The sequence below is a fragment of the Coturnix japonica genome, chromosome 13 (genome assembly GCF_054131305.1).
Source record: "Coturnix japonica strain WE chromosome 13, WE-NBRP24, whole genome shotgun sequence".
Taxonomy (NCBI): Eukaryota; Metazoa; Chordata; class Aves; order Galliformes; family Phasianidae; genus Coturnix; species Coturnix japonica.
Window position 1 is genome coordinate 2,988,589 of NC_140675.1, and position 13,885 is coordinate 3,002,473.

Sequence of the window (13,885 nt, forward strand, 5' to 3'; positions counted from 1 at the left end):
GAAGCAATATATTAGGTACCAACAACCTTTGGAGTACTGGTTCCAGGACTCTGCTAGCACATCATTTACATACCATTTAAACAGAGCTAAAACAAAAGTCCCCTTACTAGACTTTCCCCAGTTTTAGAAAGGTACAGCATTGAGTAGAGCATTGAGTAGGAAGTAAATAGGAGGTTTTTGTGGAGAGAGAATATCTGAGTAAGGAACTTGCAGTGTACTGTAGAGATTTCAGAGTTAAACTATTTCCACACAGTCAAGCACTTTCAGGTAATCCAGAATCCTATGATCTCACTGCATCTCATGGCAATAATCTCAGTAGTTACCTGTTGGTCTTTAAGACAGCTGCCCTTAGAGAACCAGAGATGAAGAGTTGTTATGTGAATTTCATGTTCTCCAAGGATTTCCAGGTTCTGGGGGAAATACTCTACTGTTCTATTAGTAATGTAGCCCCAGAGACAAAAATTCAACTCCCTTTTTGCTTATTTTCAGATATAGCTACTTTGTTACCCTGCCTCTGCTGGGAACTTACTACACAGTTAATGCTCCTGAATGACTTCATATACTGTATGTGCTAGACTGAGGTCAAGAAGGAATTCTTGCCTGTGTTCCAAAATACATTTTGTTAGGACCACTAAAGGTTTAGCACACCTTTCTTCGGCTCACTGGAGACTGTACACTGAACACTATGAAATCAGGTGGGAGAAATCCCCCATTCACACAAGATGCCTCCATTAGACCAGTCATTTCCCCAGTAGCTATTACCTTGCTTCGATCTACCGCTCACTGACTCTGACAGAGCAAATAGTTTATTCTAGAGAAGTAGCCAGTGTCCAGCCTGCTCCTTCATCCTCCTCACAGCAGTAGCGGAAAAGTAAGGCTGCAAAATGCCCTGAGCAGAGAGAGCTCTAAGAGGAAAATTAAAAGACACATCCAGTTATAAACGTTGACAGGTGAAAATGTTCGCTGTTGGAGGGAGATGCTGAGATGCCAAGTCAATGCCACGCACACCAGACACCATGACAAAAAAAAAGACACAAACGCAGAACATGAACCGTAGGAGTTTCGTAACATAAAAGACCTCTGGCTTGTGATCTATGTACCTTTGCCATGAGACATATCACCTGGAAGTCAGATCTGTCCAGTACTGGATTAACTTCTCTTTCCATGGCTTGACCTGTCACCCGGAGTACTATAGAGACGGGCACTCAGAAATGCACATTTAGAAAATTAGATAGATGTATTGAACATAAGCACTGTGCAATTAATCTCACTGATCACAGCTGGAGTGGTCAGAGCAATTTCAGCATGTTTTCTGCAAAATAGAACCTTATCAACTAAATAAAGATCGTATTTTCATCAAGGTCGAGTGACAGTCATCGTTTTCTTCTGACACTGTTAATCCTGCTCTGATAGGAAACATCCATATGTGTATCTTTCTCTAGGTGAGAAAGTCAGTCAAGACAGTCTTCTGCAACACGCTCTACCAAAAACAAACTTAAGCTGCAGTCAGACCCATTGGCTCCCACTTAAACACCCACTATTCATTACACAGTACAGAGGTCTGGAAAAGGGATTGCCTGCAAGGTGTTTAAACCACCTCTGCTCACAGTGTAAAGCACACAAGAAAGACATCCCACAGTGTAACCATTTAGGTCGCTCCTGTGTAGCACCTGCAGGCCCCGAGTTCAACTCTGCTTTGGCAAAGGTACCAAAATAATTTGGGTTATTTCCATCCTCACAAGAGGAAAGCATAGAAAGTGTTCAAGTGTTTTTTGTGGTAACTACAGAAGACAACAGCACTGGTTCTAAGCTATAAACACTTCCTGCTCCTTAAACCATGAAAGACAGCTCTAGTCTTGGCAAAAGTAGACTATAATTACCATTGATGTAGTGACACACCACCAGTAAGCAGAAAGACTCTGCTGAGCTCCCTGTGCTACCTAAATGGAGAAAGACTGGATTTCATCTTTACAGAGTAAGATTAGACCGAGTGGAACCCCACACTGCAACCTCCAGTTCTGATGGATAATCAGTTTTTTATTTCATAGTCTATGCATTATTTTATTTCAAAGTCTGAGCTGGGGGAGAGGCCTGGATACAGCTGCTCTCCTGCCCATAGCAGTGTGCTCTCTTTATTCTGCATTCTTCCTTTGGTTGCTTTAGGCCTCTTATTCCCTCTAAAATCAAATTATGCAGTTCTCTTGGCGAGACTCAAAGAAACCCAGAAGCAAAATATTAATTTTCTGAATCAGAATCAATAAGCTGCACAATCCTTTTCAATGAATTATTTATCATAAAATAGAATACACTTACAAGCCAAGCCCCTTGGTCCCCACATCTCCCTTTTCCTGATCTTTTGCAAAAAGCTCCTGTAATATGGCAAATCTTTAGACAGGAGCAAACAATGTAATGTTTACTTGTACTACAAATGCCAACTAATTGCACCTAACCCATCAGAACTCCATAAATCTGCAATTCCACCCACTGGAGTGAAAATGAACAAGTAACCATCACACTGCCTTCAGCAGTGACATCCCATCCCCAGATGACACAGAACCTTGAAGGGACAGAGCGCTTTGCTTTTGACCACCACAAACAGATATGGAATGGCATGGGAGCTGTACAAGGTAAGGGATTTTTCTTTAATTCTTAACTTCTTTAAAAGTATTTGTCATTAGAGAGCTGCTATATTGGTAAAGGTTCATCGCCCACACAACATCAGGAAAAATGAAATGAATGCTCACTAACATGAAACCAACCAAAGAAAAAGGTAATGGAAAACCACACAAATGAGAGAAAGTGCTCATGGAGTTGGTATGACCAACTTATTTTCAGTGTCTGGGACAAGTCAGAGTTCAATATTTTCCTTCCCTGAAGTTACTTTCATGCAAAAACTCCTCCAGCTCTAATTCAGAATTGGAAAATCTGATTTATATCTCAAATTCATCCACCTGGCCAGGCTTCAGTAGCTCTCTCTAATGAGACACCAACGATTTCTCGGATGGCTGTCCCCAGTACTGAAACCATTTAGGATACATGTTAATTGCTTCATTTATGTGTTCATATGTACAAGTGAGCACAGCTATACAAAAGGAATGTCTCTATATTTTAGTTCTCTTTTTTTCATTGTTCCCCATAAACATTAAAAACCACGAACAAGCTTGTAAGAATGGTTTCAGGCATGAGGAACAGGTGGTGCGAATGTCAGTTAAGTATTCCTGCAGGGGGAAGACTGGAAGTTTGCTGTAAATTATGGGGGCATTTCTGCAACAGAAAAAATTGGCTTTTCATTGATGAAGCTGGAAGCACTCTTTGATAACAAACCCACTGGGAACTTCAAATCATATCACATCACTCAGTTATTTTTTCCTCCATTTGTCTTGGAAAAACAATATTGCAAGAGTAAGTGCTTGCATGTAGAACTAGGAATAGCATGGTTTAGAAAGAGCACATACATTTCTGCTTCATCACAGCTGAAGCATCCCATATTCTGACCTTTACCCAGGCCAAATTCCCCACATATGAGGCAACCTCACTTGCATACATCCCATTGAACACAGGAAGCTAAGAAATGAATTTTGCAATTAGGAAAAAACACCTCCCATATGGTTGTTTGGAAAATGACTTCATCACACGCACCAAAAATCACAAACCTATGCTTCATATGTCTGTAGGATACAATGCTGTGAGGAAAAGAGGAATGACTGTGCGAATCCTTGCAGAATCAGGCATACTGTTTCTAAATCATACCATCAAAGTCCTTCACCTAGAGAACATCTTCCCTGTAGGAGATTGACTCCACAGAGGAGATCTGAGGTGGACAGAGTATCACCTGAAACTTCAGTTTCCTGTTGATGAATTCACTGAGACAGTGCCATCCATATGCTCAAGTAATATTTTGAGAGGAAAATGAAATTTGTAAGGAAACTGTCACTGACCTTTGTGCCCGGTCTGTTATTGTTATCTCTTCCTCCAGATCTAGGAGTAGCGCTGCCTGAGCCATCACCTTCTTGCTGCAGGGCAAGGATTTGAGGTGCAGAATGAGCAGAGCAAGGCAAAACTTGCTTCCCATCTCCTCCAGCTCTTGAGTTCCCAGCTGCAGGCCCTGGTGGAAAAAAGGAGGAAGTTTCATTGCTGAGTGTACAAAGCGCAGGTGTTGGGAGACTGTTTTTCAGAAGGACAGCTCTTAGTATTACAGTATCACCTCATTCAGGTTCCCATACAGTCAATCATGAATTCAATGATAGCATTTGTTCTACAGGATCTATTCTAAAATAGCTTCTATTTTACAGAGGCAACAGAGGCAAGTAGTGTAACTGCTCTGGTTACTTACACTGAAGTTGTCACTGTACAAATTAGACTCATACCCCAAGAGGATCTGACTAAATACACTCTTACAAATCATTAGGTCTCATCTTTTTTCTCTCTCTAGAAGCGTCATCTCCCTAAGCAATGGGAAACAAATAGGTTTTATGACTGTAAATACTGGACAGTGGCAGAGATTAGAGAAAAAACAGTGAAGAGGGGAAGGAGGGAACATCTTTAACAAGTTATGAATTGCTTTTTAAGAAAATCAATTACAAAGTAATTGCAAAATAACAAATAACTCTGAGGAATTTCTCAGTGTATTAAAAGCCTATGTCTCTAGTAGGGACGTGCAGGCAAAGAAATGCAAAAACAGGACTGGGATTATCAACATCACCTTTCCAAGAGGACTCCTTCAAGCTGTGGATCCTCACATGGAAGAGCCCTGACTTTGAATTGTCTGTGCATGCTTTTTCACTACTTAAAAAAATAAAGACCCAACAAAAAAGTAACACATCAAGGGCCTACATAGGAGTAATCCGGTGTAATTACTGGTAGTTTCTCACAAGCAGTGAGATGGCAAGAGACCAAAAAAAACCTCCAAAACCACAAAAGAGTCACCGAAAATAACCCAAAGAAACTGCAAAATCCCTCATCTTTGGCATTTAGTGATCACATCATGTGTTACTCCTTAATGCTATCACACCAGGGGTTGAATCAATTGCTGAACAATTGCAGCCTTTGTCAGTATCAGCCCCGTGTGCTTTTGAAGCACAAACCATTTCTGCAGCCAACCTTCTGACAAGAACTCCAATCCCATTTCCAAGACTGTTTCCTTAGCAACTGCCATAAGTCCGTGCTCACAGCCCTGGCACCAGCCACAAGCACAGTGTGTGCTCCACACCAGCATGGCCTGCTCTTGACCCTTCACTCGGTGTTTGTTACTGCACATCTTACAGGTAACAGAGCCCATATATTATATATATTATATATTATATATATATAATATTGTCACGGGTTACTTAGATTTACCTATGCCCGTGACAGGGGAAGCCACCCCGTGGGCCCCCCTCCCGGGGCCCGGAAAGGAGGGGGAAAAAGGGAGTGGGATAAAACAGCGACAATCTAAGGAGGAAAAACTTATTTTACTAAATATGATACCGAAATACAAGATAACACAATATAATATAATTGAGGCTAACAAATTGAACGAAACAGAGAGAGAGAGTCCCCGAAAACCGAGAGGCCTACTGTGAACTCTAGGCGACACGGCTGGAACGCTTCCCACTCTCCGAGAAGTCCGAGAGAAGGAGGAGGGCACTCCAGCCTGGGAACGAGATTATACAGCGTCCTGGTCCCGTGACTTATCATTAACCCTGTTGTTCTCTGGGATATGTAGTCTTCTTCTGTGGACTGCACATTCAATAGAAGTATCCATACTTGACATGATGTTATGATGTGGAATACTGATACTGATAGCAAAATTACAAAACCATGACATTCCACCCCTTATTCTACATTATTACATCATGGTAAATATATATATACATATATATACACGTATGTAAAATTATGATAGCTAAACAGTAGAATTACATGTAACATAACTAAATGTACAACTATAATAACTAAAATACACTACACATGCAAACATATATACATATAAATACATAAAATTATTGACTGCACTCCCCCAGCATCAAATTCCCTTGTGGTACACATTGAACATCCCCATCCTTCTGCATTACCCACCAAGTGCACCCAGGTCCCTGGGCAAAGACAGTTCCACGGATAGGTTTGCCCTTTCCAGAAGCTGGAAGGACTCAAACAGCTTTTCCCAACATGTTCTTTACATGTACAACAGGGACCTTATCTCCTTCTACAGTGTGTAGGGGGCTAGATTGACTAGGACCATCACGATTGACAGATCCTCTAGTATTCACCAACCAAGTGGCTTCTGCCAGATTCTTCTCCCAGTGCTTAAATGTTCCGCCACCCATTGCTTTCAACATAGTTTTCAACAACCCATTATATCGTTCAATTTTACCAGAAGCTGGTGCATGGTAGGGAATATGATAAATCCACTCAATGCCATGATCTTTGGCCCAAGTATTTATAAGGGAATTTTTAAAATGTGTCCCATTATCAGATTCAATTCTTTCTGGGGTGCCATGTCGCCACAGGACTTGTTTCTCAAGACCTAATATGGTGTTTCGAGCAGTTGCATGGGGTACTGCGTATGTTTCAAGCCACCCAGTGGTTGCCTCTACCATGGTGAGTACATAACACTTACCACTGCGAGATCGTGGCAAGGTGATATAATCAACCTGCCACGCCTCCCCATATTTATACTTTTGCCACCGCCCTTCCTCCCAGAGAGGTTTCATCCTTTTGGCTTGTTTAATTATGGCACATGTTTCACAATCATGAATAATCTGCGCAATAGCGTCCATGGTTAAGTCCACCCCTCGGTCTCTGGCCCACTTATATGTCGCGTCTCTTCCTTGATGACCTGAGGTCTCATGAGCCCATCGAGCTAGAAATAATTCACCCTTATTCTGCCAGTCCAAGTCAATTTGAGCCACCTCAATTTTGGCAGCTTTATCTACCTGATGGTTGTTTTGTTGTTCTTCAGTAGCCCGACTTTTGGGCACATGTGCATCCACATGACGCACCTTTACAACCATATTCTTTGTTCGGGCAGCAATGTCCTTCCATAATTCAGCGGCCCAAACAGATTTACCCTTCCGTTGCCAGTTGTTTTGTTCCCACCTCTGTAACCACCCCCATAAGGCATTTGCCACCATCCATGAGTCAGTATAAAGATACAGCATTGGCCACCTCTCCCGTTCAGCAACATCTAAGGCCAGCTGGACAGCTTTTACCTCTGCAAACTGACTTGATTCTCCCTTACCTTCGGTGGCCTCTGCAACCTGTCGTGTGGGGCTCCACACAGCAGCTTTCCATTTGCGATGCTTCCCTACAATGCGACATGATCCGTCTGTGAATAGGGCATATTTCTTTTCATTTTCTGGTAATTCGTTGTATGGTGGGGCCTCTTTAGCACGTGATACCTCTTCTGCTGGTGATGTTCCAAACCTTTTATCTTCAGGCCAGTCCATGATTACCTCTAGGATTCCTGGACGATTGAGGTTTCCCATTCGCGCTCGCTGTGTAATCAGCGTAATCCACTTGCTCCAGGTGACATCGGTAGCATGATGAGTGGAGGGAACCTGTCCTTTGAACATCCAGTTCAGCACTGGCAGTCGAGGTGCCAAAAGGAGCTGTGTTTCAGTCCCGACTACTTCGGAAGCAGCCCGAACCCCCTCATACGCGGCTAAGATCTCCTTCTCAGTTGGAGTGTAGCACTCTTCAGACCCCTTATATGATCGACTCCAGAATCCCAGGGGTCGGCCTCGGGTCTCTCCTGAGGCTCTTTGCCACAAACTCCAAGTGGGGCCTTTCTCTCCAGCAGCAGTATAGAGGATGTTCTTTACATCCTGTCCAGTCCGTACTGGCCCCAGAGCTACAGCTCGGGCTATCTCTTGTTTAATCTGTTCAAAAGCCTGCTGCTGCTCAGGGCCCCATGCAAAATCGTTCTTCTTCCGCGTCACCTGATAAAGGGGGCTTACAATGAGGCTGTAGTTTGGAATGTGCATCCTCCAAAAGCCTACTGCACCCAGGAAAGATTGTGTCTCTTTCTTGCTAGTTGGTGGAGACATGGCAGTGATTTTGTCGATCACATCTGTTGGGATGTGACGACGTCCATCCTGCCACTTTATACCTAAGAACTGAATTTCCTGGGCAGGTCCTTTTACTTTGCTTCGCTTAATAGCAAAGCCGGCTTGTAGAAGAATTTGGATGATCTGCTCTCCTTTTGTGAAAACCTCTTCTGCTGTATCACCCCACACAACAATGTCATCAATGTACTGCAGGTGTTCAGGAGCACCACCTTGTTCCAGTACAGTTTGGACCAACCCATGGCAAATGGTTGGGCTGTGTTTCCACCCCTGGGGCAAACGGTTCCAAGTATACTGAATGCCCCTCCAGGTGAAGGCAAACTGTGGCTTACATTCTGCAGCCAAAGGAATAGAGAAGAAGGCATTGGCAATGTCAATGGTGGCATACCATTTGGCTGCTTTTGACTCCAGCTCGTACTGGAGTTCCAACATGTCCGGCACAGCAGCGCTCAATGGGGGTGTGACCTCATTCAGGCCACGGTAGTCTACTGTCAGCCTCCATTCTCCACTGGCTTTACGCACTGGCCATATGGGACTGTTAAAAGGTGAGTGAGTTTTACTGATCACTCCCTGATTCTCCAACTGGCGAATCAAATCATGAATGGGGAGCAAGGAATCCCTGTTGGTGCGATACTGCCGTCTGTGCACTGTCTTTGTAGCAATCGGTACCTGCTGCTCTTTTACTCGTAGCAGCCCCACAACAGACGGGTCCTCTGACAGGCCAGGCAAAACAGACAGCTGCTTAATGTTGTCCATGTCTACAGCAGCTATCCCAAAGGCCCATCGATACCCCTTAAGATCCTTGAAATGCCCCCTTCTGAGGTAATCAATACCCAGTATACATGGAGCCCCTGGGCCAGTCACAATAGGATGTTTTTGCCAGTCTTTGCCAGTGAGGCTTATTTCAGCCTCCAGCACAGTCAATTCTTGAGAGCCCCCAGTCACTCCAGAAATATGGATTGATTCTGTCCCTTCATGACTGGAGGGCATTAGGGTGCACTGTGCACCGGTATCCACCAGCGCCTTATATTCCTGTGGTTCTGATGTGCCAGGCCATCGAATCCACACAGTCCAATAAACTCTATTATCCCTTTCCCTCCCCTGACTGAGGGCAGGGCCCCTCTATTGGTTACCTGTGATGACTGGAGCAACTCCACTGGTGGTTGGTATGTCTAGTAGTTCTTTCACCCGTGCTCGTAGTGCAGAAGTGGGCTGATCATGCCACTTCCTCATGTCTTCTCCACGGTCACGTAGGTAGCGCCACATGGAAACACGCGGTGCAATCGTACTGTTGTTCTTTGCTCGAGCTGGGAAGCGTGTGCGTTTAACAGCTGAGACTTTTGATGATGCAGGTGAGGAGTAGGACTGGAATACTTTGATCAGATCCTTCATTAGACCTGGTGGCCCGTACGAGGATTGACCTTCATCAGTTGTTTCTGATACTATTACGGGATCATCATTACGATTAGTTGATGGAAACAATTTCTTGCACATTTCATCTACTCGGTTTTCTAGCCGTGAGATGGCAGAAACTGCGGCATGCAGTTGAGGGAGCTGCTGATCAGTGGTTTGAAGCATTATAATCAGCTCAACAACTCGGGGCCATCTGTCCACGAACCCTTTAGAACCTGTTACCAATGACTGTGCCATTCTCTCTGGTGCTGTACTTGTGATTTTCTGCCACATGTCAGGATCGGCCCTCACTCTCTCAGGGTCAAGTTCGCTTGGATCAGGGCTGTACAACATTTTCGCCATGGCCAATTCCCTCAGGCGCTGAATACCTTTTTGGACGGTATTCCAACTATCAAATTTAGGCTTCAAAGCATCCTTATAGGGGTACCTTTCTCTCACGGCTTCTAACAGCCGCAACCAGAGAGTGGCAGCTCCATCCGAACATCTGCTAATCCCTCTGTCGATACCTGCATCTTGGGCAATGTTTCCTAGTTGGCGAGCTTCATTACCATCTAGAGACAAGCTGTTGGCCCCGTTGTCCCAGCAGCGAAGCAACCAAGCAAGGATACCTTCATCTTGACGCCGTGTGAACTCCTTTCTTGAGCCTTGGATTTCAGTCAGCTTCAGAGGTCGACAATAGGTGATTTCCTCCTCATCATCAGTCTCTTCTTCATGCCTCTTGGTTTTTGCCTTTGCTTTTTTCGGTACTGCTCCATGCCCGGCACCTGGGTCTTCTGCAGCCCCCCCCCTGTGCTTCTCCTTCTTTTCGTTCTAGACGCGTGGACACCCGTTTCCATTTCTTGCCTTCCACAGGGGCAACTGATATTGCTACTGATGCCTCCTGTGACTGATCAGAATTAACTTGGGCTTGAATCTCAGATCGGAAACTCTCTCTCTCCAGAATAGTATGATACAAAGCACGGTATGCATAAGCCAAACCCCACATAAGGTTTACCTCCTTAGATCTCTGACCCAAATACTCACTTAATTTCTTAGGGTCCCTTAGGTGTTCAAGAGTGAAATCCCATGACACTGCGGGTCCCCATGCTTCTAAGACTTTTCCTAAACCTTTCCATATTCCCTGCCAGTCATCATTCTCTGGTTCTGGAGGAGACTTCCGCATAGAACGAATGCATAGGAACATATATGCATTCATTAATAGTGATAACATGGATGCAAGTATGAGCGCTATCTCAGTTATTGAAAGGCGTGTGGAAATCTGAGAGTACAACCTAAAAAAAAAGGGTTTTTTTAGCCTGTACAATGAATTAAACATGGTGCTGTTTGTAAAATTGCCTGTTCCATCTGGGATGCAAGTATTTGTAAGATTCGCAATTCCATCTGGGATGCAAGTGTTTGTAAGATTCACAATTCCATCTGGGATGTAGGTGCCAAAATCCTGACCATACCACATCTCATAAAAGTACCAGGCAGGTGTCTCCATCAGTATCCACCTTATTAGGCTATATACCTGCACAATTCCACAACACCAAATTATGGTGTTAATAGTTGACCAATACTTTAAGAAGATCATAATTGCTTTCAATCCCTTAAACAGAGCAACTGGGATGAAGAGTGGATTCATAGCTGGCAGGCTCTGTAAAAGTCAGAGCTAGCTAGCTTTGCTCTAAGGGAGAAAGAAATCCCTTTGTTTTCTACACAAAAGTTAGATAGCAGTGCTGAGAATGTACAGCAGCCCTTAATGTTGACAATTTGTCTGGTATTTCAAAGTCACGTTCTCAGTGAGCAGCTACGAAAAGATAACACTCCCCTAACGAAGCTCTTTAAGAGTAAAGAGAGAGTTGTTCTAAAAGCTAAAAAGCTCTATGCCCGCATTCTCCACCAAAAAATCTGTCACGGGTTACTTAGATTTACCTATGCCCGTGACAGGGGAAGCCACCCCGTGGGCCCCCCTCCCGGGGCCCGGAAAGGAGGGGGAAAAAGGGAGTGGGATAAAACAGCGACAATCTAAGGAGGAAAAACTTATTTTACTAAATATGATACCGAAATACAAGATAACACAATATAATATAATTGAGGCTAACAAATTGAACGAAACAGAGAGAGAGAGTCCCCGAAAACCGAGAGGCCTACTGTGAACTCTAGGCGACACGGCTGGAACGCTTCCCACTCTCCGAGAAGTTCGAGAGAAGAAGGAGGGCACTCCAGCCTGGGAACGAGATTATACAGCGTCCTGGTTCCGTGACTTATCATTAACCCTGTTGTTCTCTGGGATATGTAGTCTTCTTCTGTGGACTGCACATTCAATAGAAGTATCCATACTTGACATGATGTTATGATGTGGAATACTGATACTGATAGCAAAATTACAAAACCATGACAAATATACCAGTAACTGATAACAGGGGGCTGAGCTCCAGTCTCCTGTTTCTTAGTAGTTAGTTTTGTTTTGCCTTCTTTAATTTGTTTATGTTTCCTATGTAAGGTTGCACTTATAATTTCTCTAGGATCTTCTGCACAGCTGAGAGAAATTGGGAGCCAACAGCATGGAGGTGGATGGAAAAAAGAGGCTTCCCAAGTGACCATCTACAGCTCCCTTGTAATGCTTTTTTTTGGTTCATGTTTGTTAGAGGCCACAAAATGTCTTACAAGGCGAATGCCTTCACTTCAACTCCAGCAAGTCCAGCATGTACAAATAAAATCTAACATTAAAGCAGCCCTATCTGATAACAAACACATTTTCCTATAGTAACCACATTGAAATTCTGCTTGTTTTCTCAAACTATATGAATAAATATGAATAGGTAATTATAATAATGAATAATGAACAAATAATGCATTATTTTGAGCTTGTACATATACTGAGTGGTTGGACAGCTAGATAAGCAGAGGACGTGCCTAGAAGAGCACACAAACAATATGAGAAAACAGAGCCTCCCTGCCAGGCGTAGACAAAGGACTCTGGAGATCTGACTTCTGCTCTCAGAAAGTCTCTTAAATATCTTTAAAGCAGTCAGCAAATCTCTAACACCATTTCTTCTCCCATCCTAATCACTGCAAGCTTTGCTAAGTAAGAGCCAGGTGCAATGAACTATAGTAATTATTAATAATGGGAAGAAAATAGATGAAGAGGCTTAGAGGAACCAATGGTCATTAATACAAAACAACGAGGGCCTAGCAGCTCTACATAGATTCCTCACTTCCATTATTTTACTTCAGAAGACATTTTAGTGTGGCAGTTACAATTGGCAGGTGGAAATGGTGACATTTCTGAGCAAAAATAAGTCACTTCCACAGCAAAGGAATTATTCTCTCAGGGGTAAAAAATACAAGGAACATCTTGGGGCTTTCCCTGGGGTGTATCTTAGGGTCCTGTTTCCAGGATCCAGGCAGCACACTAAATACCTATCAATCCAGGAGATGCGAATAGTGACAGTGCTAAAACTCAGCCTGTGGGCTTACAATTCCCCAGGGTTTTATTCAGGATATGAAGAGGCCTTAGGAAACTATGAACAGAGAAATAATAATAATAAAAGTATAATACACCTGAGAAGCCTCAGACAGTAAGTGCTCATGCTCTGAAGTTAGCTGCTTTATGATGGACCCATATTGCTTCGAGAACAGACAGCTCGGGAATAACAGCTGGAAACCTCAGCTAGAACATTACAAGTTAACACATTTAATTCACTTCAAACACAGGCAGTCTTTTATTTTCCAACTCAGACAATGCTCTCCCTCTTCTTCCTCAGCTCTCAGCAGAGGCAGGAGCTGGAGCTGCATTGGTGACTACCATTAAAGTGAAGATGCTGACAGAACTGATGCATCAAACTAACAGCATTAATGATATCTGCCAGCAGTGCCAAGAGCTGGTGCTCTGGGTAGAAACCAGCCCCTCCTGCCTTGCTTGAAATTCTTGAAATTCTACAAGAGATAAAGAAAGAGAAGTGGTGAACTTTTGATTTTGGTTAAGAAGCTCCACAGCAGTCAAGCTGGATTGTTTCTACTCACAGTGACAATATATAACCCGTTTGCCACTACCATGCAGGAGGAAGCTGTTCTACCTGCCATCAGGTCCTCTGCAATGTCCTGAACTCTCAGAGACCCTATCTTTCCCCATCACAATCCTACATGGCTCCATCCTCCTCTGGAGGCATCTGTATGAGAAGCGGAGTGCAGTGCAGTCTTCCAAGCCAGCAAAATCTAAGCAAAGTCTGAATCAGAAAACTGTACCAGAAAGCTGCAGACAAGATCATCAGTCTTAATTAGTTTAGCCTCATGGATATGCTAACAAAGGTATTCTTCTTTGATGATCAGCTCATATCTTTGCATAGTTTCTGCTCTTCATAACATGAAAGTGCCAGTCTGGATCAGCATTGGCTCAATACACACATTGCTGCGCAATACAAATATGCCCACTGGTCCCCTGG

At 43.6% G+C, this 13,885-nt stretch overlaps 1 protein-coding gene across 1 annotated transcript in view; it reads right to left on the minus strand.

The window, feature by feature from the left end:
• Positions 1 to 13,885, minus strand: part of LOC146758588 (cytosolic carboxypeptidase 4-like) — a 242,004-nt gene that overhangs the window by 19,314 nt on the left and 208,805 nt on the right. Inside the window, exon 6 of the mRNA XM_085514567.1 lies at positions 3,939 to 4,105. Coding sequence (XP_085370693.1) covers positions 3,939 to 4,105 — 167 coding nt within the window. The remainder of the gene's footprint in view (positions 1 to 3,938; positions 4,106 to 13,885) is intronic.